At 31.2% G+C, this 16,171-nt stretch overlaps 1 protein-coding gene across 1 annotated transcript in view; it reads right to left on the reverse strand.

Moving 5' to 3' along the window:
- Positions 1 to 16,171, reverse strand: part of LOC145277711 (5-oxoprolinase-like) — a 150,970-nt gene that overhangs the window by 75,676 nt on the left and 59,123 nt on the right. The window contains exons 9-12 of the mRNA XM_080129409.1: positions 15,860 to 15,948; positions 10,331 to 10,448; positions 9,164 to 9,306; positions 2,030 to 2,152 (exon numbers count right to left, since the gene is read on the reverse strand). Of these exons, the coding sequence (XP_079985535.1) occupies positions 2,030 to 2,152; positions 9,164 to 9,306; positions 10,331 to 10,448; positions 15,860 to 15,948 (473 nt within the window). The remainder of the gene's footprint in view (positions 1 to 2,029; positions 2,153 to 9,163; positions 9,307 to 10,330; positions 10,449 to 15,859; positions 15,949 to 16,171) is intronic.

Consider the following 16,171-nt stretch of genomic DNA (forward strand, 5'->3'; position numbering starts at 1 on the left):
TGTTGGGTAACGTTACACATGAATTGCACCAATACTGTATATAAGCAAAAGAATATGTAACTCTAAATATCCTTCACTTTAGGAGTCCACAACATCATGGAGTCTAAATAAATGTGTTAATTAGTTACTCCTGATCATCATGGGTTGATTAGTTACTCTTGACCGTCATGGGTGGATTAGTTACTCCTGAACGTCATGGGTGGATTAGTTACTCCTGAACGTCATGGGTGGATTAGTTACTCCTGAACGTCATGGGTGGATTAGTTACTCCTGACCATCATGGGCTGATTAGTTACTCCTGAACATAATGGGCTGATTAGTTACTCCTGAACATAATAGGTTGATTAGTTACTTTCAGAGACCACCAAACCTTTTTAAATAATAAACTGCTCACCATTTTCCAGTTGGTTCAGAACTAAAAGCAAGTCAACCTCTGAAGGAGAATGGTATCCCAGTTGGAGAAAAGAGAAAACAGGTGGATAGAGTTTGGAAAATGAGTTGTGTCTTTTCAAGATAAGTGCAGTACCATACTTTGATCCCAGCCTGAAGGCCAACTGAGTGAATTACTAGTACGTTGACAGATAACCTGAAGTCACCTGTACAGTTCTGAGCTAGGAAATTCAATTATACAAAGTTATACTGAATCTTAAAGTTTTAACAAATTCTGATCATTTTAATATCCAAACACTCCCTTTTTATTAGCTACTACACTAAGATGTAGGAGAGAGCATCACTCTTTTACCTGGATCGCTTAACTTACCTTTGATCATCACTTTATAATTCTGAGTGTTTAGCGGGGGACTTTAATCCTTTCAGATTTTTATCTGTGAGCTCATCTCAAAGACAATGTCTATCAAAACCATCTTCAGACTATTCCTAAAGCCGTCATTTTTTTTTTTTTAATTTATTCATCTATCCATAAAATAGTTAAAAATCTACAACTTATTATGAATGTATTTTAATTATTTTTTTCTATCTTGACTCCAGTCAGATGCTTAATGTTAACTATTTTTAAATCAGTTTTGTTTGAGATGTAAATGGTAAAATAAATAAAAGAAACTGATTTTGAAATTACATTTTCATTGTTTATCTTTGCACAAATGTCCTCACCGTTTCTATTTATTTTCTCACAACATTTTGGCAAATGTTTCCTTCTTCAGGCGTATTATTCATTTATGTTGACGATTGTTGATTATTTATTTATTTTGTATGCCGATGTTTCTTTATATAAAGACTGACCCTTTAGAATGGCATTGATGCAATCGTTAATAAAATTCACAATAATCCATTCTGCAATCCAATCATATTTGGTACAAATAAATTTCAGTTTAAGCCTGACATATTCAGTCATTCTTTTATTGTTGTTCAAAGACATGGGATGGAGACACTTTGATGATTGTAGAAGTAGCAGTGATCAGTAAGAGTTTGATCCTGAATGGATTTCACACTCATTAGACTAAACACTCAGATTTTTATTTTTGATATAATATTTGTCAAAACAATTCCCAGAATATTCCTGAACTGAAGGGGGGGGTCATCACAACTAAAATCTATGCAAGACCAAAAGAGGAATGTGTCAAAATAATTGTCAATTTTGCACATTATATCCAAGTGTGCTAATCATTAAATAAGCAGCAATAAAACAAAGACTGTTAGACATTCATGATTGAAACTTGGCGAACAAGTCAACCGTAGACTGAAGTTTATGTATGCCAAATATAGTACGATTGTAGAAAAAAGATTGTGTGGTATTGTCAAGGTTCATCCTGTACATAATATATAATTTCCTTGTTTTGTCCTTTAGTCCTCACATTCCAGGAGCAATGTTTTGGACAAAGAATTACTGTTTTCTGAGTCAGAATCTATTCCATCTAACATTAGCAAGTTTTTGACCTTGAAGTACTAATCTTTTAGCTCCTTACATCAAGTGGTTCCATGCCTTGTCTGGAGCGATTTGCATAAAAAAAAATAAAGTCTTCAAACAGATAGCAAATTTTAATACCCTTCCCTTTAAGAAAAACAACCTTACTTGTGTTAAGGCTCTGATTGGACGGCACATGGCTTCGTTGGCAACACGGATAAAGCCCATAGCAACTTCTTCAGTACTCATTGGTTTGCTAGGTGGATCCTGGCTTGTAATGAAGGCATTCACCTTGTTATAAAACAAAAAAAAACAAAAATATCACTTATTCTTTGTACACAAGAATTTACATTAAAGTGAAAATTACATGAACATATGCAGATGTGCACACACATACATGATGATGATTGCAACGTCTTGTCAGACGAGTACCACTCCCTCAGACACTGAAAGTTCATGAGCCTGAAAAATGACATATAGTCCTGCCAGCGAATTCACATGCTCAAGCAGACATGACACTAAAGACGGTCATTGTTATACATACATATATATACACGCACACACACATACATATGTACACATATCACACACATATATACATGTGTACATACACAATACGCACACATACATATACATACACATGTAAACATAAACAAGAAGGTCATTGGTATACATACATACATGTCTATAAGCATATGCTCATATATACCCATATACATATACAATGCATAATACACAAACATACATATACATACCCACATTCATACATACACATATACATACATATACATCCACATATACAAATACATACACACATATACTTACACATACATATACGTACACATATGCACATATATATACATACACTTACCTACATATACATACACATCCATATATATGCATTCATACACATACACACATACATGCACACATACACATACATATACACACATACATGCATAAAACATTTATAAATGTATATATGTACACACACAAACATATATACACATAGACACATATACATACATATACACATAGATATAAATACATATAAACTCACATGTACATATATAAATATACACACACATACATATATAAATATACATACATAGATACATATAATGATGGCAGAATAGTTGTAACATGCATCCAGCATTACAGGCGTACACATGTCACAGCTTTATTGCCACAGGACTTTTTTTCTTTTTTTTATAATAGACAAATGCCTGAGGGAGTATCTATATAAAGATGATGTTACAGAGTTTTAGCTTTGTATGACAGCTAAATCTCTCTCTCGGTTCAAAATGTTGACATCGAGCAACAAGCAAGAGCAAGATAGCCAGCAACAAGTCAAACTGCAGACCAGCTTAATGTGGGTACTGGTCTCCCGCTTTGTTTTTTTTTTAAATAAAAAGTTTGGTTGAGACAAAAACTTTTGGAATAGTAACTGACGATGATATAAACAAATTCACACATTTTTTCACAAATAAACTCAGCGACGGATAGTCAAAATGTAAACAGTCCAACCGACATATATTAAAGACGCTTACTTTTTTTTTTTTAAATAAAAAGTTTGGTTGAGACAAACACTTTTGGAATAGTAACTGACGATGATATAAACAAATTCACACATTTTTTCACAAATAAACTCAGTGACGGATAGTCAAAATGTAAACAGTCCAACCTACATACATGCACACCAAACGTTATTTCAATAAACATCATTGTACTGACACATTTTCTCGACTAATCAATTTTGTGTACATAAGTGTGCTCCACCCCAAAAAATTGAATATTATAAAAAAGGAAAAACTAAAGATAAAAATGGTGTTATGAGCTGAAGGCAGGAAGACATAGGGTTTCTCATTTAATCTCAGACAATGCAGGATTTTCCTGACATTACAAAGCTTTTTTTTTAATGTAATTCTAATTTGATTTTTAAATTATCAATCACATTACTATATATATATGTACTTTTTATTTGTTTTTACATAAACATTTAGGTATTGCTACACATTTATGAGTATACTTCAGTCAACAGTTGACCGAAACATACCCATGATTATGTAGTGATATATAAGTGTTTATGTAAAAACAAATAAAAAGTATATTGTGCTCTATTTTGCATCGAGCACGCTTATATGAATCTTGTTATAATTTATTCTCTGAATATTCTTAATATGGAATAATAATAATAATAATAATAATAATAATAATAATAATCATTATATATATATTAGTGTTTGGACGATGAGTCAGAATCGGAATCAGGAATTGGAAAAAAAAAAAAAAAAAAAATCAAAACTTTTTGGGGTATCAGAATCGGAAAAATTTATACCTATTTTACAATACCAAAAACGATTCCTTTAATTATCTTTTTCTATTTGATTTTGTTTTTGAGACAAAATCTTCCACTGCTGGTAGTAATCTATCTCTATATATATAACAGTGAAAATGTGTCTTTCTGTCTGTATTTTTCCCTACCAAATAACTGTCAATTTTCGGTCTACAGACTTGAGATTTGACATAAGTTTTATTGAAACTTGGGAAAATCTTTTTAATCAGTTTTCAGCCGGAAATTTGGCTGTTAAGGGGTCAAAGTCCAATGATTTGACCTTTAAGAACTCTACCAAACTCCTGTCAATTTTGGGTCTAAACAATTGAAATTTTAGATATAGGTTACTTGGACATGGATCTAACTTTATAATTTGATTTGAGCCCAAAACAATAAATGCTAAGGGGTTATAATTAGGGTCAAAGTTAAAAAAAGGATTGACCTCTCTGGTATCTAAGAAATTACTCAGCCAATTTATGGTCTAAACATTTGAAATTTTACATGAAGTGTATTCAGGTATAGGGCAAGCTTTTTAATCAGTTTTTGGCTGAAAAGTTGGCTGCCAAGGGGCCAAAGTTCAAAAGATTTGACCTTTGCGATCTCTAGCAAACTATTAAGTCAATTTTGAGTCTAAACATTTGAAATTTTACATAAACAGTACTCAGATATGCAGCAAGCTTTTAAATCAGTTTTTGGACGAAAATTTTGCTGCCAAGAGGTCAGAGTTGAAAGAGTCGATCTTTGCAGGCTCTAACGAATTCCTCCACCAATTTTGTGTCTAAACACTTGAAATTTTTTATGTAAGTTACTTAGACATGGATCAAACATTTTAATTTGATTTGAGCGCAAAACAATAAATGTTAAGGGGGTCAAAATTGGGGTCAAAGTTAAAAAAAAATTGACCTCGGCTGTCTCTACCAACTTTTCTCTATGGTAATTAAAGAAGCCTATTATATGGAAAGGCATTACTGTACATATCCAGATTTTTTTATATATACATAGGCACATAAAGTTATGAACAGTACATAGGGCCTGAGCAAAGCCGGGCGGAACTGCTAGTATATCTATAAAAGTGAAAATATATGTATGTGTGTACACATTTTCCTACAAAATAACTCTGTCAATTTTCAGTCTAGAGACTCGAGATTTGACATAAGGTGAATTGAGATTTGTGAAAATCTTTTTATTCAGTTTTCGGCCAGAAATTTGTCTGTTAAGGGGTCAAAGTTCAACGATTTGACCTTTAAAAACTCTACCAAACTCCTCTGCCAATTTTGGGTCTAAACACTTGAAATTTTAAATGTAGGTTACTTGGACATGGATCAAACTTTTTTATTGGATTTGAGCCTAAAAAAATTAATTTTAAGGGGGTCAAAATTGGGGTCAAAGTTTTAAAAAATTTCACCTCTGTGCTCTCTACCAAATTACTCAGCCAATTTCTGGTCTAAACATTTGAAATTTTACATAAATGGTACTTAGAGATAGGGCAAGCTTTTTAATTGGTTTGGATCGAAAATTTGAGCTGCAAAGAGGTCAAAGTTCAAAAGATTTGACCATTGCAGTTTCAAGCAAACTACTCAGCCAATTTTTGGTCTAAACATTTGAAATTTATACATAATGGGTATTCAGACATGCGGCAAGCATTTTAATCAGTTTGGGGCAAAAATTTGGCTGCCAAAAGATCAAAGTTGAAAGAATTGACCTTTGCAGATTCTACCAAACTCCTCTGCCAATTTTGGGTCTAAAAACTTGAAATTTTAGATGTAGGTAACTTGGACATGAGTAAAACTTTAAATTTTGATTTGAGACCAAAATAGTAAATGTTAAGGGGTCGAAATTGGGGTCAAATTAAAAAAAAATTAACATCTTCCATCTCTACGAAATTATTCAGACAAATTTTGGTCTAAACATTTAAAATATGACATAAAGTCTATTCACATGTAGGGAAAGTTATGAACAGTTCATAGGACACGAGCAAAGCTGGGATACACTGCTAATAAATATTTATTGATTTAAACTTCCAGTAAAACTAAAATCTATAGACCACTCCGTCATAAGTGTGTTTTATGTTTGAGAAAATATATATGCATTTAAGCTGTGTTTTTATAGTAATCAAGGCAAAATAATCATTTTATAGTTAAATATTTAGAGATTTATAAAGAACTGGAATTGGTAATTGTATCGAAATCAGGAATTTATTACGGAATCAATAATTGTATTGGAATCGGAGAAAAATATTGGAATTGTCCTATCCTAATATATATAAATATATATATATATATATAGTAGAAATGGTAATTAATAAAAACCTGAAGAAAGTGCTCAATACTGTTGTAGAGCAAATATGCGTTTTATTTTTTATTTATTACCGTATCTTCTCTGTTAAGTTACATTATTGTAACTTAACAGAAAGATACGGTAATAAAAAATAAAACGTATATATATATATATATGAGGATAAAATATATGATAAAATACATTATAAATCAAATACAATATATTATAAAATAAAATGCTCTGGAAACTAAGTATATGTAAAAAGACAAAAGGAAAAATAAATTAAACACAGGAATGTGTCATCAAAAACAAGACCGTTATTAGTTTTGTTCAGATCAATAAATGTCTTCAGAAAACCATTTTTAAGACATTCACTGAATTGAACAAAATCAGTAAATGTCTTGTTTTTAATTATTTACTCTTGTGTTTAATTTGTTTTTCCTTTTGTCTTTTTTCACACACATGTATAGACACAAACACATACACATATATATGCATGCTATTACGATAAATATTTTAAAATTCTTATCCACATACATATTTTTCATCCTTTTCTGGGAATCATCAGTGTGGAGGATGATTGTTCTGCTCGTCACACGATTCAAAACCCTTAGACTCAAGTTAACACTTTAACTTTTGTCTGAATGCCTAGGACTATGTGGCACAACAATAACAAACCACAATAAAAGCAAGAGAATATATCTAGAAGGATGGTATAAACAGTGTTCAGTGACTTATTTAGGGCAGAATTAGCAATACACACATATAGAAATATATATATATATATATATATATATATATATATATATATTTCTTATTATATATCAATCCTTATATAAGAAGCTCAATGTAAATACAGAGCAATATATAGAATAAATGACAAAAACTTTATATTCCGAAACACATGATGTTGACAATTTTTTATTTTATTCCTTTACATCAATTGATCCTTACAGTTCTTGACAGTGTCTGTTTTGTAACGCAAAATCAATCACTAATAATTATATCAATTAGTGAATCTATTATGCCCTTAACTCATCAGAAGAAATAGCAACAATTAATCCATCAAAAGGAATTAAAATATGATACGACATGGTGAGAATCTGAAAATTTGGAAGAGAAGCTGCAGTTACCTTTATATTTTACCATTACGCCATCTTGGATTTTCATCAAATTTTTCATTAAATTGGATGAAATACAGACATTTCATCCGCTCGAGAAACATGTAACCAAAATGGACTGCGAAAACGCTTTTATATATTCTGAACACATTTTAAATATATTTTAATTATTTTACACTTTGAATAATTTCTGAAGAGGACGCTACATAGAACGTCTGAAACACGTAAAAAACTATTTCAATGATTTCAAAACATTATTACAATGATCTAAATATGATACGTTTTTATATGAAAAATCAAAAGATGGAATAATAAAATAATGCTGAAAAATACATAGCGATTGTTGGTGACCTTTCTTATTTAAATATACATTTTTCTCTCACTGGAATCTCTCAACCAATTTTATATATATATATATATATATATATATATATATATATATATATATTTATTAACTGTACTTCCCCAACATTGCCTAGGAGTATTTATATTTTCCATTTTTTTTTTTCTTACTATGCCCTCTTTTTCAAAAGCGTTATTTTATTTCTTCTTTAAATATACATTTGAAACTGAAATACAATTATTACAGTATCGATATGTGATTTGAAAAATTTTTTGGAACAGAATTCTTATAAAACTATAACTTATTTGTTTTATTTTCAAAGTATTATTAACATTAAATATAATTATCACCATATTTGTTTATTACATAATTGAATAAAATTCTTATGAAATTATAATTATTTGCTGTTTAAGCAATGTTGTAATCTCTATTCCTGCCATTTAATAGAATTTGTAAAAAGTTAACTTGATGAAATTGTGCTAATAAAAAGGGAGATCACTCTGAACAGGAAAACATTTACAGTTTTTTTTTTTTTTTTTTCATTAAAACGGAGCAAAATTTCAAATGTAAAACGATTGGTTGTTTCCCAGAATTCAATCTAATTAAGAAAAAATTAAATAAAATACAGAAAATCTTTATGATGTACTTACCCATCATGGAACGAATATGTTATATTCCAAAAATCATAATTGATCAAGTAGGTTTTTTGTGTGTGTATATGTATATATATATATATATAATTTATTTACGATTTCTAGCGATTAATAGTAAACCGTAACCATCAAGGTGTATTGTGATCTCTATTTCTGGAGATGTTGTTAATAGGGAGGTAACTCCATTTATTTATTAAAGATGGCAGACCAAGACATACAGAAAATTTGATTTTTTTTTTTTTGTTAAAAAAACTACTTGATCAATTTATGTGATTTGTTGGAATATGACATTTTCGTTCCACAACTGGTATATATAAATAATAAAGATACGTCTAGTCAACCTCACCCCTAAAACTAAGAAGAACCCGAGGCTCAATTTGCAATCTTTCACCACACATGTACGAGTCTTTTTTGTACTTAAAAACTGAAGATTCATTCTTACTCGTTACCAGTATAGTTCATGAGAGATTACATGAAAACGATTCCAAGGGGCATAATTGATGACTGTCAACTGCAATAGTAAACAATTAACGCGTGAAAAAAGAACAAAAAGAATTATAATGGATTACTCACTTCAGCCCTCATTTTTTCAAATGCTTCAATGGAGGCCTTTTTGTCCAATGGAAGATTTTCTGACTCTCCAAAGATGTGAGGAAAATATTCCGGAAGAATGCGACCAAGGCATAAATTAGCATCCGTTACTGTCAATGGCCCACCTATTCAATATAAATAATATCCACAGTATAGACCAGAGGTTTCAAAAAGAGGCGTACATCTCTCCCTCTCAGCTGCATGGAAAAGACTAAATATGAGCAAAGGTCAGCAATGATTAAAATCTTATTGAGTCTCTTCTCCGACACTGAACATGTACAATAGAGTAAAAGGTGACTGGTTAATTTTAATGCATCCAAAACCACGCTTCTATCCTTTCACCACCAATGCTCTGATCTCCACTTGACCCAAATTGAAATGAATGGCTTTAGTTTCGAAGAAGCACCCTGCTTTGACAACCTTCTGGGATTGATCTTCAGTCCAGACCTGAAATGAAACGCATCAAATTTGTTGCCAAGGCCACTGGAAAAATAGTTGGATCATTCTACCACTCTAGAAGGCATCCTTTCATGCCTTAACAGGGTGGCGTACAGTTGGGGCAGAAGGCAAGAGTTCAAATGATAGACACAACAGAGTTGAATGATAACACATTTTTAAGTTGCGAGAAAACTAAGGTTTTCAAATTGGTCCCTCGGTGGAAGCTATGCAAATGAGACAAGGCCAATAATGTAAAAACAAAAAAATCCAAGTGGAATGGTACCTCGAGTCTCTGTCTGTTTGCATCACTCATTTCAGCAAGGTAGAAATTAAGTTAAAGAAGTAAATAACTCACTAAGTTATAATTAGTCTCTCTCTCTTTTTCGTAAGTTCATCCAAATAAAACCTTGTAAAAACTCAGCAAATGTCTTTTTCTTTTACATTCTTCATGAAAAGAAGCGACTATAAAAAAGAGACCTGTATAAACACCCACGTATATAAAAGACGCACACATGTACAAAGACTTTGATTTATTTTGTTATTGAAAATCTTACAATGCAAATAACAAAGTGTTTTATTCATTATCTGCATACTCCTGAGAGCTTTGCCACATGCTTGAAAACAATTCTGTCACCTATCATTTATAACAATATCACATCTCAGAAATAAACTTTTAGTAAATAAAGATTAATTTTATTTTGTTTTCCTTACCTTTTCTATAACAAACAGGTCCTGGGTGAGCTCCTGCGGATTCTGGGCCTACAGCAAAAAGCCCAGCACGGAAAAACAACACAGAGCCACCACCAGCAGCCACAGTATTGATGTCTAACTGAAAATATAAAATGATGAAAATGTATTTATTGAACGTTTCAGAGGAGATCATTGTTGCTACAGCGCAGCTTACCTAAATCACTTAACTATTCCTGGATGTGGGTCCACAACCGATCACATGCTACAGGTGCAAAACCGTCATCCATGTCCGAAATGGATTATTCATTACTAGGGCTGTGACAGCAGCATATTCTTTTCATTGTTTTGACTCTTGAGTGTATATCCATTAATATCTTATCTGTTTTTATATAGACGGATGTGGTTCTCAGTTGATTAAGTGTGTCTTACCGTGTCGGATATATACCAGAGAGTCAAAAGAATGAAAAGAATATTCCGTTGTCACAGCATTCTCCTAATAATTCCACTATTAACTGTTTATTTTCAAGCTTTCTACCTTTGCTGTCACTTGGTATATATGTTTGTTCCTAACTAATTGTTTTTCAGGGTAAAGCACCCCAGCTGACTTAGCAAAAAAAAAAGATCAGATTTTGGCACTGGTTTAAACTTCACCTTGGCACATTCAAATGGATTTTCGTGACTAAGAGTACACTATTTTTATATATTTACACAACTTTAATCTTTGGAGTGAAAATAAATAAATAATAATGAGTTTTTGTTTTATTTTAATAAAAATATCAATCCAAATTTTGGTTTAAATAGTTTAATCAAAAAATTTTGTAAATATATCAACGCACTCTTCATAAAAAATCAATATTGATTGTGAATAAATAATATAACTTGTTACTATTATTTATTTTCATTTATTTATTACTTATTTTTTAAATAAAAATATAAATCCAAAGATTAATTAAAATTGTGCAGATGTATAAAAAACGCACTCTTCAATGTGCCAAGGTAAAGTTGAAACTGGTGTCAACAGAAATCTGTCTTTTTCATAGTGAAGTCAGCTGGGGTACTATTCCATATTTCATCCATTTTTCATTCCCAGTATTGTCATACTCCATTCAGCAAGTAGATCTTGCATACAAATTATGAATGACCTCGGGTCATACACCTTAAAGCTGTTTAAGAGGTTGGTGCTTGCTTACAGTTAGACTAAAGTGGACATTTTTTTTAAATGTGCCCTTTTAAGCAAAACAGTATTATTTATTTAATTGTCATCTCATAAATAGCAATATATCCAAAAATTATGAAATTGTACGGATAGAACACCTGCTATTAGTAAAAACCATACATAGATATTATGGTAAGAGTCGATGGCTGCCATTAACGTTGCACACTCTTCAAAAAACAAGGGAGATAATTCAATTCCCCCCGTTTTTGGCCATATTCTGACTATGAGTATGAAGAAAATGGCGAAACGTATAATTTTTGCTAAAAATTACTTTTATGCATAAAAATTTATCTACTTGATCAAACTTTGTAATTTGTGATATACTGTATTTATTTGCTTTTCCACAAGAACAAAATGTGACACAAGGTCGTTTTTAATGTAGGGGAAAATCAGCTCTGCAAAAAGGGGGCATTCTGGCAGTTTGCAAAAATACAAATTGCCTGAGTATAGAAGGGTTTCACCGACATTAAGGATAAATTAACTTAAGTGTAGCATCAGACCAGATACTACACTTGGATCTTAGCCTAAAGGCCAGATACCTTTGGATATATTGCTATTTTCGAGATGACAATTATGTCAGTAATACTGTTTTTGCTTAAAATGACATATTTAACTATAGTCTAACTGTAAAGAAGCACCAAAATGTCTACCAAACACTGCTTTGAAGTGGGTAAATATAAGTATTTATCACCACTTTCTCTTGGTTACATGATCACACAAATGACAGTGTGGGGACGATCAGTTTACCATAGTAATCCTCTGTTATGAAACAGGTATATCCTCCTCTCTGACCAAATCATTTGACATGCTGAAGTCCAAAACCACAGAATAAGCAACCTTATCAAGAATTGGTCCCATCTCTTTCTCACTCTGGAGCCTGGTTCTTGTCATTCATAGCTTCTTGACAATTTATTAGCATCATTGTCATCAAGCGGGCTAAAACTGAGTCATTGGTACATGCCTTCAATTAGCAATACACATGAAAAAATTGAAATAGCTTGAAATATTTCAATATTGGAATGCATAGAAAGAGCTTGATGACCTAAGAAATAATCTTTTTAAATTTTTAAAATCTGATTAAAATTAAGGAAGTTATAGCTATTTTTGTGCCTCACACGTTTGGATATTTTTCCCTCTTTAAGACCATATGCGTTTCGTCACATTTTTTACACTACTTTTTCAGTAAAAATGTCATAGCTTTGTTAAAACACAAGACTAAGAAATGAAATTTACCATATAAGTGTATTTTTGTACAAGGAATCAGAATATGCAACTGAAAATCTCCCAAAGTTTATGGTTTCTGAATAATCTGCAGTAAATGTACATAAATATGCAGCAATTCCTTAAAAATGCCATGTATCCATAAACAGAAAAGAAGTTGGAGAACTCAAAGTTGAATTGTAATGTGCTTTATGTACAAAAAACTTAAATCTAAACATAAGACCATTTAAAAATGAATATATTGCAATATTTCTTTGGTATTATTGTAGATTAACACCTTCTGTTTAACCCCACTCAACTCCTTCTGACCACCCCTCCAAAATGTGATTCTACCTTTTTAGGAAATTATGTATAAAATGCCATGAAAAACTTTAATGAAAGATAAACAAATTATTTTAGAATTGAATGTAAAATAATTTCCTATTACAGGTCATTCTAGCATTTTAGGGCAGTTAACTGTTTTTTTTTCTATGGGAAAATATGCATGCTTTTTTTTTTTTTTTTTGAAGATGATTATGTGTAGTTTGAAGAGGGTTTCTATGCAATGAGAATATGGGGAGGGTTGCCATTTGGACTTTGAATTAATTGTAGGGCTAAGGAAAATTATGTGTGAACATACTGAAAACTTGACAGAGACAAAGTTAACAAAAACAATATTAGAGAGGGAGCGGTTAGTTTCACAAAAATTTAATGTAAAATAATTCATCATTTCCTGGCCATTCTAGCATTTTAGGACAGTTAACCAATTTATTTTTATGTGTATTTTTCTTTAAGGAAGGATCTATTTTTTGTTTGTTTGTTTTAGATGCTTGTATGTGGCTTACAGAGGTATTTTGTTGGGGGGGGGCTTGCCACTCGAACTTAGTGTTATTGTTAGGGTTAAAGAGTGTTTTAGGAGGAGACTTGCCACACATAATTTGTATTAGAGGTGAAGTTAAGAGAGCTTTTTTTCAAAGAGAGCGTTCAAAAATTTGTTGATTTCTATTTTTGAGGTTGAAGGTGTTAATTCCATAGGCCGTTTATACTACGCTGGAGCAGGTTGTAAAAATATCTTTCGCTTAATAAGTAGGAAAAAAAATAATGAAATAAAAAGCTTCCTAATTGTAGTTTGATGTGTTTTCTAACTGCTTTTAAAATTTCAAGAATATTGATATAGATTTTGAGGGTTTGTATTACTATACACATAGATTCGAAAAAGTTGTCAAAAAAACAAATATAACAACTAAATGTTATCAAAAGCAAGTTACTTTTCTACCTAACTGGATAATTTTTTAGTGTTTTTATGTAACATGTTTATTCAGCTTGAAAACAGTGTTTACCGATGTTTTGGAAAATTTAAAATGGCGCCCGACTCTCTTGAAACGGTAAGTTTAGGGAAAAGAGTTAAAAATAAAAAAGTAGACAAAATACTGCTAGAAACTCGCTCAATATATGTTACCGTGACATAGGCTGATATATATTCGGTGAGTTTTTAACAGTATTTTGTATAGTTTTTTTTATTTTTAACTCCTTTTCTCAAACTTACCGTGTCAAAGAGAGTCAGGCCGAGCGCCATTTTTAATTTTCCAATACATCGGTAAACACTGTATGTTTTTCGAGCTGAATAAACATGTTACATTGAATAAAAACACAAAAAATATATCCAGTTTGGTAGAAAAGTAACTTATCTTGCCTTTGATAACATTTATTTGTTATATATTTGTTTTTTGACAACTTTTTCGAATCTATGTATAAACGAGATTTTGATACTTATTTTGATTTTGAAAAAAAACATTTGTGGCTGTTCGCAGTAAGACATTATTTTAATTCGTTGTTCAAAACTAATTTAAAGAATAAAAGTGCATGCAAGCTATATATCTACAAAAGTTTTTGTTTTTTTAACCATGTTTTTAAATTTGACGAGCAATGTGAGAAATTGCAACAGATTCATAATGCCGAATTGGTTGGGATTGTTGTTATTATACATTCTGAAAACCGAATAGTTCTAAACTAATGTTATTCTGATAACAAAATAGCTCTCATTAAACATATAAGAACATTTATATTCATATTTTCATGTTTTTCTTAATTTGTTCTTGAATAAAAATTAAAGAACGCGTGTTTGTTTATACACTGTGCTATTGCTGATTCTACAGGCTGGAGCTGCTGCTGCTGCTTCTAGTAATACTAACTTCATTTGACCAAATTCGAGAAATAGAAACAATTTTTTTTTCGGGTAGGTCCTTTTAAATTTATCAATTACCGCGGTCCTACTCAACATAAAATAATACTTTTAATTGATAAAGATAGTAAAAAGATTGATTTACTTACTACTGGGTGTCCGAAGAATTTTTTTTTCAAAATGTTCAATACTCGTCATATTAAAGTCTTATTTTTAACATGACAAAAAAAGAAATGGTCAAAAATATTTCGGACACCTGACAGTATTAAGATTAACACCTCTTCTAATTGGTTCCCAAATTTCATGACGAAATTCTTCATACAATCACGGTACGGACCTTTAGAAAACAGGGGGGGGTCATTACAAAACCTTACTGAAAACGCCATTTTATGACGTTCACATTTTTATCACTTTATTTGCTTAAAACTCTTAAAATATATAATGTACATTCATATTAATTCATTTGAAAGTATATTCATTTCCGAACAAAACAGTAGTAATTTGAAGACTTGAAGTGCTTTGGTTTAAAAAATATGGCTATTTTAGTAGAACTACCTTGAAATCTGTGATTATCCAAAGCGTTTTTCGTACGTGTGTATTACTACTTCAATGTGTCATGGGATGTTGTTGACATCCATAAACTTTGAACAAGTAATTCCAATAACACGACCAGATTTAAATTTTAGCATCTATGTTAGTACCCCTTTAAACTGGGTAAGTACAATCATTTATTATTGCATACAGTTAACTAACTTTATGGAAATTGCCTCAGACAAAGCATGAATCCATTTGATGTAAGGAGCTAAAAAAAAAAAAAAGTACTTTAAGGTCAAAACCTCACCAACAATAAGTGCTAGAAAGAGTAGATTCTGACTCAGAAAATTAGGATAACATCTGACCAATTCCAAAACAAATGGGGGAATTTAACAAAGTTTCAAAAATCTAAAATTACCTGAGGTGCTTGTATGGTAATGCCAGCAGTTGTTGACTCGAAGACATGTTCATATTCTCCAGCATAACGGCTGACATCAGTCGATGTACCTAAATAAAGAAATTGTTTTTTTAGAAAATGTTTTATCTTTAAACATCGAGTTCATGCGACATTGGCTAACCACTTGGACTGAAAATCTGGATTCCACTGAAGCACTTTCCTCAAACCAACACTTGACCTTGTGTCTAACCTCCTGAAAAGGAGTTAAATAATATAACAGACTATGTTACATTTTCACTTATATAAACCGTTAAATGTAATCATTATGAACCA

This window comes from Euprymna scolopes, chromosome 6 (genome assembly GCF_053919585.1).
Source record: "Euprymna scolopes isolate OS-2025 chromosome 6, ASM5391958v1, whole genome shotgun sequence".
NCBI classification, from domain to species: domain Eukaryota; kingdom Metazoa; phylum Mollusca; class Cephalopoda; order Sepiida; family Sepiolidae; genus Euprymna; species Euprymna scolopes.